This window comes from Perca flavescens, chromosome 1 (assembly GCF_004354835.1).
Source record: "Perca flavescens isolate YP-PL-M2 chromosome 1, PFLA_1.0, whole genome shotgun sequence".
NCBI classification, from domain to species: domain Eukaryota; kingdom Metazoa; phylum Chordata; class Actinopteri; order Perciformes; family Percidae; genus Perca; species Perca flavescens.
Window position 1 is genome coordinate 14,048,710 of NC_041331.1, and position 25,551 is coordinate 14,074,260.

The window sequence follows — 25,551 nt, forward strand, 5'->3', positions numbered from 1 at the left end:
CTCCCCTAAATCCTTCAAAGGGCGTCCGCCTCTATGCTCAGGATGAGCATGCTTAAATGTGAGGTGACACACATGACACATGAAGAGTGTTGGTGTTCAGTGTATAATTTCTACTACTGTGGGGAGGGAGAAATTAGATTTCAGTGAAACCTGATATCAAAGCAAAGAGATAAGTGGCTTTGGTTATCTCAATAAACCACAGTCGCCTATAGGTGAGGGAGGAAGAAAACAGAAAAACAGAGAGCAGCAGATAAAACAAAACAAAAAAGGTAATATATTTGAATAGAGAATGGTCTCATCTACATACTGAGAGGTCAGAAAGGAAAACAAAGAGACCGCAAGATAGTGGGAGGGAGGGAGAGAGAGAGAAAGGGCTAAACTAATTCTCTATTTTCTCTTTTGGGGGTTTCCCTGTTCAGTGAGGGTGAGGTGGGGCTCACCTCAAGCAATTCTTAAGGAGGAGTTCAAAGCGTACCAGGGGGAGGAGGGTCGGCTGTGTGGGAGAACAGCAGACAGTTAAGATGGGATTTCTCATTACTCGCGTCTCGCTCCGTGTCCTGGCCATCACTGCTGTATATCGCTCGCTCGCTCTCCGCCCCTATACTTTTTCTCCCCCCTCCTTTTCTCTTACAGGGACTCAAACTGAATACATAAGATTGGGCCCCACTCCCCCTCGCTTTCTTCTGAGTCTGCTTGTGTTTCCACAGTATCTGACTGTGCACACACACAGGATAAAACACACAGAGGCAGACTGGATGACAAAGCAAGAGCAAAGAGGAAACATAAGGCAGGGAGACACTTCAAAGCTGGGCAATATGGAGAACCATATATATATATATATATATATACATACACACACACAGTACAGGCCAAAAGTTTGGACACACCTTCTCATTCAATGTGTTTCTTTATTTTCATGACTATTTACATTGTAGATTCTCACTGAAGGCATCAAATCTATGAATGAACACATATGGAATTATGTACTGAAATAACTGAAAACATGTCTCTTTTTTTGATAACTCTGCAAACCCTTGGTGTTCTCTCAATGAGCTTCATGATGTAGTCACCTGAAATGGTTTTCACTTCACAGGTGTGCTTTGTCAGGGTTAATTAGTGGAATTGTTTCCCTTATTAATAAAAAAGCAAAGGGTGGCTACTTTGAAGAATCTAAAATATAAGACATGTTTTCAGTTATACTTTTTTGTTAAGTACATAATTCCATATGTGGTCATTCATAGTTTTGATGCCTTCAGTGAGAATCTACAATGTAAATAGTCATGAAAATAAAAAGGAAACGCATTGATAGAGAAGGTGTGTCCAAACTTTTGGCCTGTACTGTGTGTGTGTGTGTGTGTGTGTGTGTGTGTATATATATATATATATATATATATATATATACAGTGGGGGAAATAAGTATTTGACCCCTTGCTGATTTTGCAAGTTTGCCCACTTACAAAGAATGCAAAAAACTACAATTTTAATCATATGTACATTCTAACAGTGAAAGACAGAATCCCAAAGAAAATTCCAGAAAATCACATCATATGAATTTATTAAAATTGATAACCATCTGATGAGGAAAAACAAGTATTTGACCCCCTGGACAAACAGCAAGTATTCTGGCTCCTACAAGCCAGTTAGTCTTTCTTTAAGACACAGCCCCAATCCGAACCAATTATCTACATCAAATACACCTGCCTCACCTCGTTACCTGTATAAAAGACACCTGTCAACACCCAAACAACCAGCATCCAACATCACCACCATGGGCAAGACCAAAGAGCTTTCTATGGACATCAGGGACAAGATTGTTGATCTGCACAAGGCTGGGATGGGCTACAAGAGAATCGGAAAGCAACTTGGAGAGAAAAGATCAACTGTCGGTGCAGTTATCAGGAAATGGAAGAAGCACCACACCACCGCCAACCTCCCTCGGTCTGGGCCTCCACACAAGATCTTGCCTCGTGGGGTGTCCCTGATCATGCGAACGGTGAGGAATCATCCCAAAACCACAAGGGGGGAACTGATGAATCAACTGAAGGCAGCTGGGACCACAGTTACAAAAGAAACGGTTGGTAACACACTACGCCGTCATGGATTGAAATCCTGCAGCGCACGCAAGGTCCCCCTGCTCAAGAAGAAACATGTACAGGCTCTGCAGGGATGGAGTGGGCCAACATCCCTGCCGAAATGTGCACAAACCTTGTCACCAACTATAAAAACCGTTTGACATCTGTGCTGGCCAATAATGGCTTTTCTACAAAATATTAACATGCTGTTTGTCCAGGGGGTCAAATACTTGTTTTTCCTCATCAGATGGTTATCAATTTTAATAAATTCATATGATGTGATTTTCTGGAATTTTCTTTGGGATTCTGTCTTTCACTGTTAGAATGTACATATGATTAAAATTGTAGATTTTTGCATTCTTTGTAAGTGGGCAAACCTGCAAAATCAGCAAGGGGTCAAATACTTATTTCCCCCACTGTATATAGTGTGTGTGTGTCACAGAGCATACAAATTAAATATTCATCTCATTAGACTGCATAGTAATGGGAAGTCAATTAATTCAAAAATCATCAAGGCTTTACCAACAAATTTGAGGTTTTGACGTTAAACTGCACTAATTATCTTCTTTCCATAATCGATTGTTCTATCAATGATATTTTAATGAATTTTTTTTTAACTTTAATTAAATCCATTCATTGATTACATCGTTAGTACATTGTTACAGCCACGGTAGTGCATGGGGCTGCAACAAACAATTGTTTGAATGATAAATTCATTAATCAATCAATTACTTATTTGGCCTATAAAACATCAATGTCCGTCCACGTTTCCCAGACTTGTGCAGTTTTCAGAAGTCATCTTTTCATCCGACCAATAGTCCAAATCCAAAGATGTTCAATTTACTATAATAAAAAGGTAAAGAAAAGCTTCACATGTGAGAACCTAGAATCATCCAATATTTGACATTTTTGCTTAACAAACGAACCGTCAGACAGGAAATAAACCCTAAATATCCAGTGTACAGTGATGTTAAGTTGACAAAAGAAAGCAAATTTTCACGAGATGTTATATCCAGCATGTATTTTGATGATGTATTGATGCTAAAAGTTGAGGTCGGTCGACTTACTGATTAAATTAACTTATCATTCACGCACTGTTCATTCAAACATCAGCAATTCTGTGAGGAGCAAAGCGCCGTGATGTGTGGAAGTGGAGGCGCTTCCTTCAGAAGAATGAGCCGCACGTTTCCTCGCGAATCAATCTCAGATATTGCCCCGGTACTTGTCAGATTTGCTCTCTGGCACGCTAGCCATCCGTGACTCATGCCATCATTACATCTGAGAGGTCACGCCCACTCCGCCCCCCGCCTGCACCATCGTTCCTGGGTCTGATGGGGGCCTAATGGCCTGCTCTCTCTACACTGCAATTAACCTTTTTTATTGGCCACCTGCCAGCCAGCTGGAGATACATCAGTGGTTGTGCATGTGTGTGTGTATGTGTGCAAGTAGAACCAGAAATGCAATAGCTTAATGTTTTCAACACTTGTGTGCGTAGGTGCACAAAGGTTTAAGCTTTTACGTCAACGAAATTCCATGTGAAAAGTGTGCCAGTGTGCGTGTCCGTGTGTGTGTGTGTGTGTGTGTGTGCGTGTGTGTAATAGCTGACAGATTTCACCTGCTCCCATTTTCAAGTAGAAATTGATTGAATCTAACATCCCATCATGGTTGACCCAGGCAGATCCCACTGGCTCTTGAGGTTGTCTGATAGCAAAACTCATCTTGGCACAGGAGCTAAACAAGTCCCCTCTGCATCATACGTCGATGCAACTTCAGTGACGGGTATTGATGAATGGGCGGGACAGATGGATTGTCCACTGCCCAGCTACGGTTGAAAAGACTTGAAGATAAACACACGCATGCAAGCACATGGACAATTACTAATGTCACACATACACTAAAAAAAAACAAAAAAAACACACAAACTCTTGTCCTGTGTTCTTTTTTCTTTAGTGTGTACAATTTATCTGTTTTTGATTAAAGTCAGGAGAATTGCCATTGCGACCACAGGGTCAGGCAGACTCAGAACAAGCTATGGCAGCCACACACACACACACACACACACACACACACACACACACACACACACACACACACACACACACACACACACAAACACCAGACACTAATTATCTACTACTATCACATCAACATTATAATATGTTGTGTTAAGGCTGAAAACGGCTAAAGCATGTGTTAATACAAAGCATATTGTCTGTTGGTTATTACACCAAGCACATATCTCTGTTGCTGCTGGATAAGCAATACGTGAGGCAGCTGTGGCAAAGAAACAAGTAAATATATATCATCTCCCAAATCCAACTCCAGGGTCTTACACATTAGTTCAAATTCTAACCCCGGACTGCAGTCTAAAAATGAATCATCTCTCAAAAGTGTCAACGCTGGGCCACTGGTGTCTTATGATATCACAGTTAAATACTTTTTATTTGGTAATGTTCTGTATGTAGTGTCCATACTGTATGCTAAGTTTTGTCAAGACAAATAGTGTCTGAGAATCCTGTCACACATGCGGTTAGACAACCCAAACTCAAAACTAAATATTCGCAGTCTCTCTCCGATAATGTACTGCCTCATTAACTTGTAATTCAAAAGCCTATGAGAAGAAACAGAATCACAGCGAGGCGGTAACTTCGCACAGGCACTCCGTATCAGAGAGGCTTATACTGTACTATCCCATTGTCAACAAGAGGCCTCTCTTGAGCGACTTAAATCTGGCAGAGCACTGCTGAGCAGAAAGCACACAATAAACGCATTCTGTGGCTCCCTCCATCTGCAAATTGAATTCCGGGGGCGCGACTCGACTCAAAACACCTAATAATCCCACGTCACTTGCTGTTGCTAAACTGAACAAGGTCACATTGTAGGACTAGTGATGGGGGGAAAAAAAGGACCCTTTTACAAGCATTGATCCAGTAGGGCAATGCATTCAGGCTCCAGCAAGGTGAAGGATTGTATGATGGAAGAGAAAGTACAAATGGCTGAGCAATTCAAGGACAAAAACACAATCAACACGGCAGAGCAACTAAAGAACCTGAACGTGGTGTGGGTGTGTGTATCTGCAGTGTAGCCGCGGAGTAGCAAACATGTCAAAGAAATGGTTAAAGAAAGAAATCTTTTATATTGCATGGTCTTACACGGTTTGTTAAAAAATTGAAACCGATAAGATGTAACAAAGAGGTGATGACTTGTTCTTTAAATAGTATTTATCTCATCTTTGCTTTCTATGCTGTACAATGTGCATTTTGCATACCACTTTTACTTCTCATTTACTATTGTTCTTCCTTCCTACCTTCTTTTACACACACCCACACGGGTATATTCAGTTATTGTTGTTCAGATCAACAAAGGTAAGTTTAAAAGATTTTCGTCAGATATTGAGAGGCGTTTGTCACTCATCCCGCTCGCCATTTCCGGGTTAGCACTCCACCAATCATATTGGTCATCAAGTCCGACTGCCCGCCCTCCAACCCAGCAAGTCAGGTCGGCCAAAATGAAGGCCGACGGCCCCTCAGGACACCGAACAGACTCAAGTCACCGACCTCGCCAGACTGTCCGACGGACGATTATCGGCTTGGTGTGTCAGGGCCTTAAAGTGCCAATATTATGAAAAAAATCACTTTTTCTGGGATTTTGGGTGTTATTTTGTATCTCTGGTTCTTCCACACGCATACACACTTTGAGAAAAAAAAAAACATCCATGCTGTTTTGAGTGAGATACGGTTCCTGAATGTATCCTGCCTTCAGTCTCCAGGTGAGCTGTTCAAAATCCGCACGGCTTTCTACATCACTAGCCGAAACGAGGGGCCTAGGGGGCTAACCGTTTGCATGCTAGCTCGTTCTCAATGGCAAAACACAGATACAACACACACAAATTCATCCTAATCTACAAAATAAATTGTGTAGAACTACTTACATGTCCCTGTTCTGCAGGTATTCCACACAAAGATGGACGTGCGCCCTCGTTTAGAAGAAGTCTCCCGGCTAATCCTGCCTTGTACAGGCCAAAGTTGGAGAAACTAGCTAGCTAGCTCATGTAATCCTTAACTAGCTACTGCGCATGTGCGACTGACATAAAGATGTTACAGAAGTTGAGAGGTCTCACTCTGTAGCTAAAAGAACAAAAATATGGTGTTTTTTTGAAAATTAAACCATGTAAACCTATTCTAATACAATCTCAAATTACAATTATGAACCTGAAAATGAGCATAATATGAGCACTTTAAAGGTGAGAGCTGGGAAGAGCTGAACTGGGAATTTGTTGAGGTCAATTAGCCCGTACACAGGTTTTCACTTATCAGGCATGTACTGTACATACATGAACATTGACAGAGGTCTCATCAGCCGGCACCAGAGGAAACACTTGTGTAGATGTGCGATGGGCGTGTAAAGCCTTTGCTGGTGTGCATGCAGAATTGGTAAAGTCACTTATCTCAACCCTTCCCATAATCTGAGGGGGGGGAATGTTGAATGGTCCAAAAAAACAAAAACAAAAACCAATCACTACAACATAAAAAGCTTAATTTTTAACCATGGTGTTCAAGACATAAACGTGGCAGCCCTTACCTGCTACTGAGAGACGGGCCGTCTGGCTGGAAATGGATCCTAGGTTGTCGATGGTGGCAACGCACTGATAGGTGCCCTCGTCCGGTTTATTGTGCTTAGAGTGGACCACGTGGATGAAGAACAGCGAGCCGTCGGGAAGTATGTTTCGTCTCTCGTCCGAAACCAGGCTCATGAAGGTGCCATCTTTCTTCCACTCTATGCGAGCCGGCGTGGCTGCGTCGCTGTGGGCCGAGCAGTTGAGCAGTGCAGAGCTGCCCCGAATGGCCAGTGTGTCCTGGGGCTCCACAGTGAACCAGAAGGGGCTGAAGGGCTGCGCTGCTGAACCTGGAGGACAACAACGGGAGAGGGGGAGAGCAGAGGTATTAGCTGGATGCTCTTCACTATTTAAATGTTCAGAACAGGACCACCTGGACCTGAGCGGCCAATTCAATTCTTGTTGGTGTCCCAACAACTAGTCTCGCATTGCCAGAACTCTCTCCACTGCGCTGCGGAGGAGGGTCTGGCAAGAACACACAACATTCAGGGATGGGAGGAAAAACATGCTCAGGTTTTATTGGCATTTCTTTTTAAACCAATCACATATGTCTTGGGCGGCACTAAGCGCCGGACAGGCAACGGTGCCTCTGCAAAATAGCTTCGTTAAGGAACCTATTTTGGTCGAACGCGTTCATGTTCAAAAGTTGTTTTAGTCGGGGCAAGAGAAAACTCAGATTGGACAGATAGTCTAGCTAGCTATCTGGATTTACCCTGCAGTTAAACGTAGTCCTCAGAAATCCACCAGAGTTTAAAATGCCAACACAAAGGAAGCCGAATGTGACGGACATCCGGCCGAAAATTAGGGACATCCGGCGGAATTCCCGCGGCACCTGAACAATCCCGGAAAGGAAACGTCGTCGATATAGACTATCCAACAACTGATCTGCTGCTGGGTCACTGCAGCTGATGCCAATTGATTTTATCGTTATACCAGCATTTTGTCAACTTTCCACTAGCGGGGGGAAGTGTACATTTTAAGCTTTGCTGCAGATGCTGTTATCTGAAAAAGCTTCACGATGACCTGTTGTGATGCGTTAGGCTACTAAACGTAGCACTGGGCCATGTGTATGTAACTGCTGGAACTAAAAAATGGTTTTACATTCATTCCAAAAGCAGATGACTCATGACTATCACTCTGGGAAACACGGGACCACTGCTGAAGCTGCTTTTTGGGTTCAACAGCACAACAAGTGACTGCAAAATGACATCGTTGACTTCAATGTAACATTTTATTACCCACTCACATAAAAGTGTGCTGGTGGCTGAAATGAAAGGACATTACAGGACTCCAAGTGCCCTAAACACTGAATGAAATGTTTGCGAAGCAAAACATCTTTTCGTTCATTCCATCTTTTCAGCCACTGTGCCTCGGTCTACCCCAGAGACTCCAAGAGGCTTTTCATTACGAAACCACAGGCCCCGCTGGAATTGGACGAGAGGAACTGATAAATTTAACCCAGTCTAGCCTCCCTGGCAAGTTAATATCACGCCTTTCTTTATTATAAGTAGAGAGTACAGCAAAGGAGTAAACACTTTGGAACGCTGTTGCCATTTCCTTCCTCGAGCATAAATGGCAACATTGCACTGACATGGATAGTGCCAAAGTCAGAGTAAGTGCAATTGCTTTGCATTTGTCCTCATCCATTATTCAAGCGCTCCCACCCTAAGAGTCACACGGTGGTATTGTTTAGATAAATAACACCAATTATCAGTTCTGCAGGGATGAAGGAGAGCTAGAAAAATAATTAAGAGGGTATGAAGGTGTTTTAATAATGCAGCGAAGGGAGTGAAATAAGTGGCGGAATGTTAAATGCAGTTTAAAATATGCCTGCTCTCTTCCAAGGAAATGGCACGTCTCCAGGGGAGAGCGAGACCAGAAAGAGACCGAAAGAGAGGAAGACAGGAAAGAGAGGAAAGAGAGATGCTATGTCAATGGTTCAGCTATTTAACTACTACAAGGTAATTTCTCTATCCTGCGGCACAAAGTCCCTAGTGTGAGATCCAAAGAGAGAAGCAACGTGATGCGCGGTCCATTACAGCGGCAATACGGCTGCTTGTCCTCAGTGCTCCTGAAAGCACAAACAATTACAGCAAAACACTTCAGAAAATGACTGAATTGAAAAGATATTTTCCACTTTAGAGAACAGAAGTACGAAAACAGCATGCCAACTATGCTGTACAATCGTCTCTACACTAACCTGATGATAAACAAGACTTGAATAGAGAAAGGGGAAATAGTGCCGTCATTGTGTCTCAATGGACAGCGTTGGACCTTCGCTACTCTTTCTGATGTATCAAGGCCAGATTAATAAGCATGGTCTCTTCATCAAAGACAACGAAATGTACAAACACATCTTAGTTATATTCCTCTTATGACTGCTACTGTGTTTTTTACAGAAGTTAAACTGTTAAACTGGCAAGTTTCAAATCAGATTTATGTGCAGCTACAGACTGGATCCTAAGAAAGTAAAGCAAAATTTCAGGATACCAAACTTTATTATCTGCTGATTCAAAGACAACAAGTGCTCATACATACAATATTTTATTTGGAAAATCCCTTCAGGCAGAAGTAGATGTGAGATTAAAGTGAATAAACAGCAGTAAGAAATAAGATATTCCATGTCCTAAGCCAACAATACACACATTTCCAACTTCAAGTCTTAGCAGTAAGCGAGTGGTTTCAAATTAGACTGAAGTAAGTAGCGGATTTCAGGAAACCAATACATTCAGAGTGGCCTAGTGTACATATTAGGCAGAATGTGACAACACCAGAAAATTGTGAGCTTAGAATTATAAGGTTCTATCGCCACTTTTGGCCGAAATTGAGTTTTTGACATAATCTGATCCCTTAGGTGTTTATTAATGCCTTTGTGGTGTTATTTTTGTAAAAACATATTTTCTTAGTTAGTTATTAATAAAATCTCCATCTCACAAAATAGCTGGAATGTAAAAACTTTGATGCTCAATATCTCAGAACTACCCTAAACGGAGATAGAACCTTATAATTCTAAGCTCACGTATTGTATTTTACTGATGGCGTACATGACAGATGGAGAGAGACCACAGTGGAGTAGCAGAGGGGAGAATTTGTCTCTCCTGCAGACCAGAGACAAGGCACCGCGGCATGTTTAATCATCTCTGCTTTACGCTGCTGGAACAGTGGGTGTGTGGGTTGGGCAAGAGCTTTCAGGCCCGAGCCTGGCTCTTTTCCAGTCAAAAGACCATCTTCAGCCGCTCTCTATCGGAGGAGAAAACCAAATCGGCTTGAGGGTCCTGCGGCATTCTATCAGAGCCAAAACAGCCGCCTTCAGCAGCTTTTTATCCCCGTCGTATGAGCAGTAGGGGAGGGCTTAGCTTTCAGCTCTACTGTCAAACAAAATGGCCAACCATCTGTTTTCAGTTGCAGACACAACATCCACTGTCAGCAGGGCAGGGGAAAGAGAAGAAGATGGGACTAGAGATGGAGATAAACCGGGGGGGTGGGGGGGGGGTATGAGGGATTGATGGCAAGCTTAGGGGCCGGTTTGTGCTTAATTACACTTATTACTTACTATAATAATTTCCCTCGAAAGAATTCAGACAAACACTCTTGCCAACATAGACAAAAGTGAAACAACGATGCCCCTGGTAATGGCCAAAGTCCAAACTCCAATAAGATTGGAAGGTGGGACAGTGTAATCAATGTTGGACCCACTGCGTGAAGACTAAACAAATATTTTGATGAGAAGCGACATTAGCTGCCAAAAGGCTTTCATTTCATACCAAATTGTTAACCAAATGTCATTTCCATTGTTTGCATGTGGAGAAACTGCAGTAGAAATCATTAGAAAAGCTTCCCAGAATAGATTCATCCAAGAACCCAATCCTGGTTGCAAGGTCTACACAGTGTGGAAAATCCTCACCTTTGTACAGTTTCAAAATGATGTATGAGCGCACATACCAAAATTCTAGCACCTGTTTATTGGGTCCCATAGGAATTACAACAATCAATAGAGGCCTCTGAACTTCAACCATAAGCAATTCCACCAAAGAACGAGACTGGAAAACCATGTCTGCGGTTAATATTAAAAACGTTAACAAGCCCAAACTGTCGTTCTTGTAAGAGTATGAGGAAGATAAGCAGGCAGGCTAAATGAGCTGAATAAGGCCAACATCTCAGCAGGAAGCAAGGATCTCGGCAGCGTTTGATTGAAAACAAACAAATTACAAAAAGACAAAAAGCATCACCAGACTTCAACTTTTTAGGTCAAAGCCAAGGAAAAGTTTACTTTTGGCAACTAACAAGGTTGCGGTTGTGACTGGGAAAAAAACTTCAAATGAACACGTTGAGAACGAGCTGTGTTCTCTTGATGTTTTCTGAAGTGTTGAGTGAAAACTCAACAGAGCGTATGTTCCCACACGTCATTAAAGTGCGGTGGAAATATCTAACCAAACTTTGCTGCAACAGAACGTAATGAAAAGGAGATTTGGTCAATTTAACAACAGGCAATGCTGTCTCTTGTACAGAAACATTTTGTTCTTGTAATATAGTCATCAATAATATACACAGGTCTGGAGGAAAAGATCTAATTGCCATGCTTTTGACTGATATTGCAATTGCGATATGATTCACGATATTGGAGGGAATGATCGTTTTTGTGTCATAATTCTCATTTTAAGTGAAAAATGTAAATGATTATAGTGTGATTTTTGCAAGGATCTGTACCAAACAGTCTGTAGGACAACAATATTTAATTCAGAACGGTTTGACACACATTTTGCCATTAACAAATATTGCGGCACCCTGCGATTTGGATATTGCGCTAGTCCATATTGCGACTGTGAAGCCCTTGGCCAGATGACTGTGTGTAACGCAAAGTACACCTGGACAAAATTAATTTCCCGTTAAATGTTTTTTTTATAGGTTGAAATGGAGAACACACATCTTTATGCCAGAACGTATTCGTAGTGAAACACTGCAGGCTTTTAACAACACAGCTGCAGAGTTAAAGTAGTAAGGGGGTGTCAGAAAGCACATTACAGTGTGGGTAGTCTAATCTATTCAGGCCCAGCCGTGTGGGAGCCCCCCCATTTGTCTTTGAGAAATAGGAACCACCATACTGGGCAACCAGTGACAACGAGGGAGAGGAGAGCAAGGGGTTAGAAAATGAGGCTGTCTGCTTGATAAGTATGGGCTGTTACCTCTGTCCCACATCCACTTTGCTCAGCAGTCATAAAAGGTTTGGGAGCCCAGCTTAAGGCGGAGCCCCGATATGCTGCCTTCCTCTCTCCCTCACAGCTCCTCCCTTTGCTCTCAGATGAGAGAGAGAATGGAGACATTGAGTTAGTGCTGTATTTCCCACCATGAGCCAGTGTTGAAAGCATGTTTCAGATGCTACAGGGCTGTCAAGGTAAGGTGTGTGTGTGTGTGTGTGTGTGTGTGTGTGTGTGTGTGTGTGTGTGTGTGTGTGTGTGTGTGTGTGTGTGTGTGTGTGTGTGTGTGTGTGTGTGTGTGCGAACTCACAGAATGTATGTCAAAATAGTTCTGCTTGCAACATCTCTGTCATGTCCTGAGTAACCTGACACAAAAAGCTGTGGATAACTCACTTGTGTAACGTGTATTCTAGGACATGGATGAATGTACTTTTCAGTACCAACCTGTATCCTGCAGACCAATACACAGTCTCTCAATGTTAGGTGTAATGTCCCAGGAAAGGCAGTAAAGAGGAGTGGGGTGAGGGTATGCTCTGCACACAAAGACCCCCTGTTCTCTTCTATTCTACCCTTGGCTCAGCAGGAAGCCTCCTCCCTCATTGACCCACCGCCCGAGAGCAGCCATATTGACTAGCCTCCTTATTGAGCCGCTCTTGAGACAGAGCAGACCACTCTCAAAACCAGTCCCATTTTCAACAACAGAGGCCCTTCTGTGGCTAGGACTTAGGGACGAGGAAATCCGAAAAAAAAAAAACACACTTGACAGGCATTTACAACCATTGTAAAATGGTACTTACACAAAAGGGTAAATGTAAATGCAGTTATTCTTATTATGTAGGAATACAATTTTCAATCTCTTTGCTCTGTATTCCTGTTGTATTATATGTCACCGGATCTCTGATCATTCACTATTAAGGAAAAAAATAAGCCAAGAGTACAATATCAAAGATAAATGGGAACCTTCCATGCAGGTAAAGATAGAGGCGGGGGGCATGGCACTTTGTTATGAACCTGAGAGCACCTCATTCACTGGGCTGCTGCCTCTCATATCCATCCATCCATCCATCCCTCCACTGTTTGTCCTTCCGCCCTCAGTCGCTTTAATGACACTAATGGAAATGTTTGTCTCTGCTTCACTCCCACACTCCTCCTCCTCCCCCTCCTCCCCCCCATCTCCTTCATCTCTATACCTTGATTCTGTGTCTCTTTCTCTGCAGAGTCCTTCATCTTCCCATCGCTCCAAACTCCCGTCTAAAGCCCATCTGTCACCAAAAAATTCCTCAGGGAAATAACAGTGATCTTAAGACCAAGTGTGAAGGGACTACGTGTTTTTAATAGAACAGGAGAAGGAGCTACAGCTAACTTTTTTTTCTTTTTTGGGAGGTATGTATCTATTTGGGGGAAAAAAAAGAAGGAAAGGAGTCCTTTTCTTATCAAAAGACGAATACAGAGGTCTCCTTAAGGATTCTATTATAAAGTGGCTGCAAGTTGAGGCGGCTGGCTCGCTTCCTTTCATTTACTTCAAATTGAAATTTTGGGCACTTGACTTGAAATGAGTCAAAGAAGTGCAGCTTTGAGTGGCGACACCTATTTCATCACTATGTAATAGAAAAGAGAGGTGAAGGTGGCAGATTTATTAAGACCGATTAGTGTTTTCAATGCTATGAAAGACAATCATCTCTTAAAATGAGTCTTGAGAAATGACAGAATCTCAGGCTGGAAGGGTAACCATTAAAGTCCATGAGTCCCAATGACAAACTAAAGTAAAGGAGATGTTTAATGATGGATGCTAATTTAGATTATTTTTTTAGTTTTCTACGTTCCAACCAATCAGTAACCGTGAACCGACAAGCAGGCAACTGCCGATTTTGCGCGCATTATCGTAGACACAAGTAGCCAATCCCCCAGTGTGGAATCGCATTCACGCGACTGGCGGGCCACAAGAGCTGTCCGCAGATACGCAACGTACGTATGTGTGAGCCTGTCTACACTGCATCAACTAGCTTAGCTGCGAGGTTGCGAGCCGTGGGTCTGCCTGGCATTCTCTGCGTGTAGGACGGCCGATTGACCCCGCCAGTCCTCATCGATAAAGTGGCATGTATCACGTACTACAGCTGGCCGTTGTAAGCGCCGTTCAGCAGTCAGTCGTGAGAGCCAGAGCAACAACAACAAAAAAGAGCTTACAAGTTTGCACTAGCAAGTTAACTAGCAGTTAAGAAATAGTAGTGGTAGTAATTGTGTAGCCTATTTTTCTTTCACCATGCAACAAACTTTTTTCGAATTACTTTTTATATTTGATGTAGGGCTGGGCGATATGGAGAAAGTCAGATATCACCATATTCTTGACCAAATACCTCGATATCGATATCACGGCGATATTTCAGGGTTGACAATTGGTGCTCTAACAAAATACCTTCACACTTAGATTTTAGATAAATAATCATCAGTAATGTGGATATAATGTCTAAGTGGTGAAAAGGCAAATAACAGAACAGACAAGAACAGTCTGGTAAGTTCAGAAAATGACATCACTTTACTGTAATGCAGCCTTTAAAACCAGGAAAAGACAACACTTATGCCATATTACGATATTATGATATCCAAAATCTACGACGATATCTAGTCTCATATCACGATATCGATATAATATCAATATATTGCCCAGCCCTAATTTGATGTGTAAATAATAGTTAACATTGTTAACATTCCTAATGACAGAAGAATGCCTCTCTCTCTTTCAGATTTGTAACATAACTTTGTTCGAGTTAGTGTGGTCGGTCACGTATTTCTTTCAAGAGTTGACACCAGGAACAATGTCTGACATGCCCGAGGGAGGAAGCTACGATCAAGGATGCCACAAGCCACCGATTCTGGTATTCTCAGCGTTCCTTACAGCAGTTGATGAAATGAGGGGTTGAGGCCAAGCCATAAAGGGATGGACAAAATGACTGAGGCTCCTAGTGCACACTGGCTGTCCTGCGCTGGCACCCACTCAACTGGCAGATTAAAAGAGGAAAGGATCCAATTTTTTCAAGCTCGCAGTTTTCTGTCATCCCGTCTGCTCACTGCCATTGTCAAACTCTGGAGGCCCAGAGGAAATACATGACAGGGTCACAGGCGGGGGCTGGGTCACTGCAACGCCATCAGCTTTGGTTTCCCTGAATACTGCATTCTAATGCAAATGTCAGTCTCTCTTTAATGAGATAAAGAATCCTACTCAAATGGTCTGCTGGTTAATAAGATTAGCAAATGCTTTTGAGATGGAAGAGTCCGGCAAATTAGAAAATTTCAACAACCATGTGCAATGGGTTTTCATTAGGGCATGGCACTCTTACTATTTAGTTTGTTATGCAAAAGTATAACAGTCATTATTGAGTACCTAATCACTCTTTCCCAATAACCACACACACACACACACACACACACACACACACACACACAGACACACACAATTTCCGGTTTTGCAGCCAACGGCTCAAGCTCAACCCAAGACCACCATGGCGACAGTACTCTTGCTGCAGCTCCTCACAGGGTTCCACATAAAACCAGCTCAACAACTAAAAGGCAATGAATAAACTGGTCAGCATGTAAGACACACGTGTCAAACTCTAGGCCCGCGGGCCAAATCCGGCCCCTTGCTAATTTTGATCCGGCCCCTTATATACATTACGGTACACAATACATTTTGGGCCACCTACAGTACATTTTGTCACTTTTCACAATGTTTTTTTTTCCAACATCTTTGAAGCCTTTTCCAAACGTTTTTGGCATTTTCTTCGACATTTTTGTCGACCAAACTGTAAGTGAGAGACGTGCAATAATACAGTCAAAGATATTTTACTTTTCCCATGAAATAAAAACAAACTATGTCTGGCCCTTGATGCAATTCTCATTTTCTAGGGTGGCCCTTAGGGAAGTTGAGTTTGACACCCCTGATGTAAGATAACAATATCCAGTGCTCTGCTCTTTGACTTTTGTTCAGACAAAATAAGCAATCTAAAGGCATCACTCTCAATTCTGAAAGTTTGTGATCAGCATTGGTCTTTGTTTTATACATTGTATGGACTAAAACGATTGCATCAAAAAACGAATAGCTTAAAGCATTGTAAAATAAGTGTTAGTTGAAGAACTAGGCAAAATAAATCAATACATGTATCTATTTTTCACATTAAATAATATAAAATACAATTCCAGTCAAATGTAATGCTCTCAGTTCCTTCAATTGCTGCATTTAAAACAGTGTAATAATGATGGGGGGAGGGGGCAGTCTTAGGCATTGTCCACATTTAGGATCCTAGTGGCCCAAATAAGAGCAAAGCTCCGACATCACTCAGCTTCTGAAGGACCCACCGTGCCCTACCAGATCTAGCCCAAACTATTGGTTATGCATTTTAAAAGTTAAAAGCCATGCCTAGAGATTACAAGTAGAAGGGTGGCTTGGCTTTTGGTGAATCATACTGCTTTTCTTACTTAGGCTAAGCCAGTTGAACTCAAAAGATTATTTTTTATTTTCCCTGCATGCAGTTTGAAAAGCATATTGAATGGCGAGCAAGAAAATCACATCCTCTGAAAAGTAGAGAAATAGCCCTCCAATGCTGAATGATTCACGCTTGCACTCATTTTGGGGCATTCATTTTTCATCAACATTAACAATTACATTTGGAACCCATGTTTTTGATATATGCATATTTGTATTCATCTGCAATGGCAGCGCATTTAAACAAGATATATATGTAATCAAAATGTGTTTTTAATTATGGAATTAGAGACTTCACAAATGCATAACTCTTAATTAAGCTTGAAACATTCTAATTGGGCTAAGCTAAGCTACTGACACAATCCAAATAACAAAAATACAGTGGCCAAAGGCTATCCATGCGTTTGTCCTACTGGGTAAATAGGAACATTTTTACAATTACCCCTAAAGCAAACCATTGTTTATACTATATGTGTAAATGAAAATGTTACCAAGTTAGCCCTCTCATCATAGGAGACATAAGACTGATGTAAATGAATAAATAAAACAACAAAATAAAGGCCATCAGATGTGTCAAATGATCACAGAGGGGAAAATGACAAAACATGGCTAGTCTGTTCCATTATTTTGAGTATGGCTGAACATAAATACATAGAATAGAAATACACCCAAACAGGGAAAATAAAATTTGAAGAATGGAATGCAAGACAGGGTGTCCAACAGGAGTGTGTTTGAGAGGGAGACCGAGCTCCAGGAGGGATTGGGTATACGGGGAACACTCTCTCACCTCCCCTGGTTGGGATAATTAACCAGCACTGATTGAGGCTCGAATTCCCCCTTCTTATCAGCCTCCCCACAGGCCCATGTTGAAGAATTGGCCTACTGAGACGACAGCAACACAGACGAGCATACTGTGAGAGCTGGTTTAGAGATTGTGCGCGAGTACAGTGTGCGAGAACGTCAAAAACACTGCCTCATGGTGAATAACTGGAAAGAAAAAGCAAGAAACAGCACATTTCTTGGGCTAAATGGGTACCCACAGAGCAGTCAGACTAAAGGTTAAAACCATCGCTTAATGTCAGGATTTGAGAATTGGAGCTAACCTTTTCTGGTTGACGGAGAAAGCCCACTAAAAAATCTCACTGTGGCAGCAGATGCTATTATCTGCTGTGTTTAAGTGAGATGCTCTTCAAATCGAACTCTCAAGAAAACCCATCAGGTGCTAAGACAAACGATGCACTTAAAATACCGCGAGGAAACGGCACACAGCACGGTTTAGTTTTGAAAGCCTTTTGGCGGGACGTGCTCAGATTATTAATAGTTATGTATAGGCGAGGTGTACCGTGAACACACACTGCTTGGTGTGTTCAACAAAGACCGAACTAGCCTGTAAAATATCAGTGGTATACAGTAAATAAAAATGAAGTGATGACACTAATGTAGGCCTGTAATAATTATTACATAATTGTCAACTCCTTTACGTAATCGCGGGTTCTTTGTATCACTGCAAATAATTGCTAACCATAGGTTCCAAATTTAATATGCGCAAGTTTTGGTTTCCGTAGCAGCCGGGCGCTTGTTGTGTTGCAGCCTTGGAGCACAGTAAACAGCGCTCTAGTGTGGCTTTATTTTACGTTGAAAAAGCTGTAAAACTGCAGACCACCATTGAATCAAAATAAAACTTTTCTCTTATTTGTGAAAATAGGCACGTGACCCGTTTCAACTCCACCTCTCAAAGAATCGGAATCGAGAATCGATAAGAACCGGAATCGAAAGGAAGAATCGGAATTGGAATCAGAATCGTTGCCCAACCCTAATAAGGAGGCTGTGTATTTGTGTTAGTACATTATTTGGGGTCACATGACAGAGGTACAGTATAACCTAAAGATGAACCTGGAATTCATCCAAAACTTTAATTTGTTTAAAAAGGTAATAAGTAAATAAATATATTTTTTAAAATTTGACTGAAAGAGACGATTATTTTGTGAATCGCAATTATTTCGGAGACAATTAATTGTACAGCCACATTTGGAATTGTTACAGCTCTACACTAATGTGCAATAATTGCAAAAATGCCCAAATTCACTCTAGACCTTGGGATTTTAGGGAGGTTTTTAGTTAGCTCCGCCACGCATGAGTTACCTGATACGGCTGTAAAAATCAGCAGGCGGTGGGCAAACATGAACAGGAAGTAGTCGACATACTGGGCAGATTGAGCCCAGTTCCCCCTTTCCTCCATGAACAACAACAGATGAGATAGTCATCGGAGATAGGAAAGCACATTCATCTTGCCACCCACCTGCTCCACCCCATTCCCACGAACCCTGATATTAAAGAAATCATGTGGCTGTAATGAGATATCCTATAGATTTTTTAATGAAACACAATATTGCGTTCTCTTGCCCCTGGTTTTCTGCTATCTCACACACACACACACACACACACACACACACACACACACACACACACACACACACACACACACACACACACACACACACACAAAAGAAAATCAATATAATCCAGTATGCCTTGCAAAGTCAAACACCCAGCAATTTATCAGTATTGGATTTCAAAGTCTGGGTCTTTGGCCTATTTCGTCCTTGACTGCTGTCATTTTTATTTATTTTTTCAAACGCAGGAAAAAAAAATTTAACAGTACAATTTCCCTCACAGGATGGTAACAGTTAAGCACAGCATCTGGTACGAAGAGATGGGGGATGAAAGCGCAGTGTGCATCGGACAAACCTACTCGAGGTCACATGCAGCCGTTCAGTTGATCACAGTCTCTGACTCAGGCTCCTTTGAGCGCTCAAGTGTGGCCAATCTGCCTCTGATAAGCTTGCTACCAATTACCAGCCCCAGACACACACAAAAAACATTTCAAAACTATCTCAATTCCTCCCCCTTGTTGAGATAAGCATCTGCTTGAAAATCTTGCTAATTACAACAAGAAAGCTGAGTCACCCCCCCTTTTAAAGTCCCAACATTAATGGACAATTACACTGGCCAATTATTATAATATGAGCATTAATGATAGAATTTATTTTCCCTCTGAAAAAGAAAACCCCCAACGTCTTGACATTAGGGCTGGGCGATATGGAGAAAATCAAATATCACACTATTTTTGACCAAATACCTCAATAGCGATACCGCAACGATATTGTAGTGTTGACTATTGTTGTTTTCACAAAATATTTACACAATGAGATTTTTGATAAATAATCATCAGCAATGTGGATATGACGACTAAGTAGGTAAAGGCAAATAATATAACAGTTACAATCGGGTAAGTTCAGAAAATGATGTAACTTTACTGTAATGTAACCTTTAAAACCAGGAAAAGACAACACTTATTCCATATTAAGATATTACAATATCCAAAATCTAAGCTGATATCTAGTATCATATCACGATATCGATATCTTGCCCAGCTCTACTTGACATGGTCTCCGATTTGTATCCTCCTCCTAACAATTGACTCAACAACAGAGTTTCTTTCTGTACAATAATCCCACCGTTCTCACTTCAACCCCGAAAACAACAACTACTCTTAAAAACGGACTTGTATAAACAGTACACACACATACACACACACACACACACACACACACACAGTATACATGCAGGACTTCCCATCCTTTGCTCTTTTTTTCTGTTCTTTTCAGAGTGAGTTGTTGGCTTCAAAGTGGTTGGCGAGGAGGTGCTGTTAGCGGGCTGCTGATAAAAGAGCAGCTAGTCGCTGCATGTTCACAGTGATTTGGAAGAAACCATTTAACACTGGAGCCCGGGAGAGATCAAAGCCTGTAAGCCAACACTGGGAGGGAGACTCAATTACTATTTTACTAAAAAAAATAAAAATCTTTAAATAACTCCGGACAAAATATCCAGAGCAACTTGGGAGAAGCAGGGGCACAGGAGGGAACGCTGTCTGAAGACAGCACAGTAATAATGGTGGAGTTAAGTGTGGTTAAAGGGGTTAAGTGTTTGCACCAGGGGCATAGTTAGATTACAAAATGAAGACGCTGTGTGAGGCACGAAGGGAGGTCTCTTAGATATTATTACTGTAGTGTACAAGACTGTCAAGCTCCCTTTTGAAGTCATGAAAGCATCTCTTTATTTATTTTTTTTTCTGGAGAGAGGCACTTTTATTTGTAATAAGAGTGCACTTGCATCACCTCCCACATCCAGCCTGCAGACACAGGCCATATTCCCTGGTCAGTCCACAGATATATCTATTGCCAAACATAAATACCTTTAAACCACAACAAACTAATTACGGACCAAAACCTGAGTTCACCTGATAGCAAAGTCATGTTTACTTTGTTTCCAAGAGTTAAAATCCTCTCATAAAATCTTTTTCTGGACAGGTATCCTGTCAATTTCCAAAACATGACAAAGCAGAAAAGGCTACTAAAAATCTGTTTGGGTGAGGAGGAAGGACATTTTCTACTCACTGCATTAAGTGCAGGGATCAGGGACCTACACAGAGGCGCAAAGAAGAATCGATTAGTTACTATTACTATATAACTAGTTTGATAATTGATTAATCAGTTTGAGTCATTTGTTTATTAAAAACAAAAGTAAGATTTCTCTGATTTCTAGTTTCTTCTCTTTTCTGTGACAGTAAACTCGATATCTTTGAGTTGTGGACAAAACAAGACATTTGAGGACGTCGTCTTGGGCTTTTGGGAAACACCGATCCACAACTTTCACCATTCTTGTGACATTTTATAGATCAAACAACTAATCGATTGATCGAGAAAATAGCCGATGGATTAATCGACTATGAAAATAATCGTTCGTTGCAGCCCTAGACCTACATACCTGCTCTCTGTCCAAACACAGAACTGACCAGATGTACCAATATTTGTAATGTGTCCGGAAACAGCCTTATTTGAAGGATGGGCACTGTTGGTGTTAAGTTAGTGTGTAGAATTAAGACAAGCTAAAAGCAGAATGTGCTGATGCTATCTGTTGATCCCTGCCTTCCTTCTTTCGCTCTCATTCCTTTGGGACCGTATTTCTGTTCCATTCAGCAGGTCTCGCTTTTTCGTTCATCCATTTTCATACAGCTCCACCACTTCTGTTCGACCGTTACACTTCTTTGTCTGCACCTTTGTTCGCCTGCAACCGGCCTCTCTCTTCTTCGCGCTCCAACACCGAGTGTGAGGCCTGTGCCAATCTCTAAGGGTATGACTACAACAAAAGAGCGTGGAGGATGTTGTGGTGCTGGTGGCACGAATGGGAGGTGAAGTATTGCATAAATATCACCCATTAACAAAAGAGGATCGCATCACCACACATGCTCACAAAATCTGTATTGTTGGTCAGAGACTGATTTGGACATAAATACATGCATGTGACCTGTGTTGATACCCCATTTACACTGCAGCACGGAAGGGCTTTTTTTTTTTCTTCTTCTTCTTCTTTTTCTCCCCGCACAACAGAGGCCGGACACTCATTACAGCTTATCTCTGCTCTCAGTCCTGTCGGTTCGGACAGCAGGAGCTGTCGTGGATGCTAATGTGGATCATATTGCAGGTGAGGAAGAGGCGCAGTGATCTGCTAACAAGACCGAGTGATAGCTGCTTTTCTTTTTGTGTTGTGCAGTCAAGACAAAAAAAAGGAGAGAAAAAAATCCAGCAGGGCATAACAAGGTGAATGTCACTCACTGTGCTTTTGTGTGTGCATCTCAACGAGTGAGAAAAAAAAAAAAAAATGTGTCTCATTTGTTTACAAAGGAGGCTATGTGGCCACAATCAGTCTGTGGCTCAGATAAGAGCAGAATGGGAAAAAAAAGAGCCTTGTGTCAGCAGCCACAAAAGGACGGCGTGATCCAATCACAATGGGTATCATTTCTTATTGTCCAAATCATTTCCCCCAACAATATCACAGTATACAATGCAAGGTGTGTGTTCATTCTTAAGTCTACACTATCTGAATTTACAGACAACATGTTTCTGATTAAAAGATAAAACCAGCAATTGAATTCAGATGGAAATGTCACCTTGTCCTTTCAGCTAACAGACAATGACTTTATGTCTTGGTGAAGTTCTTGAGGTCAAAATCAAAGAGAGTAGGAGTAGTAGCCTAACTTTTATACTCCTTATTTAGGACTAGTAAACATAGCTTTTGCCAAAGTAACTTGTTTCACCAACTACCTGTAACTGCTTTAGATATATTACAACGTTAACACACTGCTTGCAGCCACAAGTTTTTGTTTGAACAGACTGATCTCATGAAGGGGCGTATGTATGACACGCCAATTCGTATGCCATTTTTGCCGTGTTATCAAGACGCATACTCGGTTTTTAGCGTGTTTATCAACGCCGTTTGGCCTCCATTGACTTGCATTACCTCGCGATTGCGTGTGAATTTACGTCGTAGCGAGTAGAAAGGGCGAAAATCTGCGTAGGGAGGTTGGTCGGGGTGGTGGGGTGGGTCCTAAACCCAACCGGTTCTTCTTTTCCTAAACTAGGGCTGCAACTAACGATTACTTTCATAGTCGATTAATCTGTTGATTTTTTTTCTCGATTAATCGATTAGTTGTTTGGTCTCTAAAATGTCAGAAAATTGTGAAAAAATGTGGATCAGTGTTTCCCAAAAGCCCAAGACGATGTCCTCAAATGTCTTGTTTTGTCCACAACTCAAAGATATTCAGTTTAATGTCACAGACGAGAGACGAAAATATTCACATTTAAGAAGCTGGAATCAAAGAATTTTTACTTTAGTCTTAAAAAATTACTCGACTAATCGATTATCAAAATAGTTGCCGATTAATTGAAGAGTTGACAACTAATTGATTCATCTTTGCAGCTCTATCCAAAACCCAACCCCATTCTTCCAACGCGTGCGTCACGTTTCCTAAACTCAACCGTAGCTTATCTTCTTTTCCTAAACCCAACCCGTCCGCTGTATATGGCGCTCAAAATGCGTACGGATGACACGCCACTTGGCGTGTATGTTTACGCGATAATGCGCCTAGTGGCGTGTGTTTACGTCCGCTGTATACAGCGTAGACATCCATGCGGATAGCTCAAAATGCGTACGCATGACACGCCACTTGGCTTAAGAAAGTGTCCGTGTATGTTTACGCAAAGTCACAATGTCACGTTGGTTTGAAGACTTTTGAACGAAAAAAAAAAAAAAAAAAAAAAAGAGAGACATTACTCGTTTGCTCGGTGGTAGCTCATTTGTCTGCAGCAATTATACCGCATTATCAGAATCAATTTGGCACTCCTAGGCTGACAAAACAGCGCTATCTGTGCAATTGCTGGTGCGTCTCAGCATCATCGAGTTAGATAGATAAAACTCATTTCCTGTACACCAGCGGATTGTATCTTAGCTCTATTGTGTGATGTGATTGTGTGCACGTGTTTTGTGTGCATGTGTGTGTGTATGTGCGTATTACCGCCCACAAAGCAAGAGATTTAGCCCATCAAAGGGAGTCCCCCCCTTCCACCGTTCTGTCTGCATGTATCTGTCCCTCTCACAATAAAAAACACAGGAAGCAGAGACCATGAGCACTTGACACAGATATGTCCTGTGGCAGATTTGATCCGAGTGCAGCCGAAATTCCCTCTTATACGCCAGCCAGGGTGTGTAAACAGTCAACCGCCGAGCGTGAACGGCTTTGTGTGTTTACAGTTGTATCCTAAACGGAGCAATCCGGTCCGAGTTACAACCCTTACCAGTCCTCACTTCTGAACCAAAACAGCCACATCAATCAGGCTTGGGTGAAGTTTCATCACTATTGGCTCAAATGTGGCAGTCCAATCGGCTTCCTGGCCTTCATATTAAGCTCTCTTATCGAAACTTACCAGCGAGGCTCATATCAAAAAGGAGCATCAATAAAAGATGAGAGGATTATGTATTTAATATGCTACATATAGCTTACGTAGTATAGCGGTCATAAATAATTCACTGGAAAAAAGGTATTAGATAGGGGGCCTGTGTATCGCTGAAGCAAGACTTTTCTGTCATGTTGACGCATCCCTTGACACTCTTCTCCCAAAAGAAAATTGCCCGCCGATATCATTTGGGAAAACTTCACCGGGAACAGACTTTGACGTTATGATGAATTGTGTGTATTTGGTTTGAGGTATTGACCCACTCAGCGCCCCACAAACTACAACACAAACAACGGTGTTTCTCAATCATTTCTTCCCTACAATCCCTGATGTATAATGAGGTATGTTTCTGGGAGTGTGTGTCTGTCTGTCTGTCTGTCTGTCTGTCTGTCTGTGCATCCACATCTCAGGCCAAGCTGCTGTGTAAATAAGTGGCTGAGTGGCAGCAACTGATGAGCAGTAATGATTTGTGTTCAGTGCAGTCTTTCCCCCAGAGGGTTTCATGCAACCCCCCCAACCCCCCAACCAACCCACCTAAACACCAAGCCAAGGAGAGAGCTGCAACCAGAGGGGCACTCTGGCCCTGAACCCATCTAATCCTCAACACAAGAATAAAGCCTGTGTGTGTGTGTGTGTGTGTGTGTGTGTGTGTGATGGAGCAGCACCCCATGAATGCATAAATATACAAGTAGCTGTTGTCCCCAGTCGGGGGGTGTGTGTGTGTGTGTGTGTGTTTATTTGTAAGCAACTGTAAACTTAAAAAAAAAAAAAAAGATTACATTATTAAAAAGAAAAATAATTGTACACAATTAGGTTAAATTTAGGGTAAAGTTCATCTGCAGTTGATTGCAGGCTCCAAGGTAATGGCAAACCGAGGGAAGAGAGTCAATTAGTATTCACTGCCAGCCTAATCACTCCTGATCAAACAATTTACCTTCTCCAAGGCTGGAGGACGCGATGCTACAGTACGTGTGAGACGTTTAAGCTGTAGGAAAACAAGAATACTATTAGTCACCGCAAATACTTTTCATATTTAATAGCCTCTCTCAACCAGAGCGCATCTCGCCGGGTTCCCCTTGTCCGCTCCGTCACGTCTCGAGTGTTTGGTTAAATTATTCATGTTGCCCTCGCCCGCTGCAGGTTAGCCAAAAGGCAAGGCGCTAGTATGTAGGGCGCAGGAGCCACTTCAGCCCTTGTTTACATGCTTGTGGGGATTGTGATTTGAGTGCTCACCTGCTCGCCTTCCACAGCGGTCTCAGTTGTGCCGACATGGTTGCTGTGGACATACTTGTATGCCCAAAGCATTTAATATACATATGGTCCGTGTCCTGTAGATAAA

At 42.0% G+C, this 25,551-nt stretch overlaps 1 protein-coding gene across 7 annotated transcripts in view; it reads right to left on the reverse strand.

Annotated features, from left to right (window-relative positions):
• neo1a (neogenin 1a) overlaps positions 1-25,551 on the reverse strand; it is a 186,552-nt gene that overhangs the window by 113,739 nt on the left and 47,262 nt on the right. For all 7 annotated transcript variants that reach the window (XM_028587139.1, XM_028587047.1, XM_028586959.1 and 4 more), the window contains exon 2: positions 6,654-6,977. In XM_028587139.1, coding sequence (XP_028442940.1) covers positions 6,654-6,977 — 324 coding nt within the window. The remainder of the gene's footprint in view (positions 1-6,653; positions 6,978-25,551) is intronic.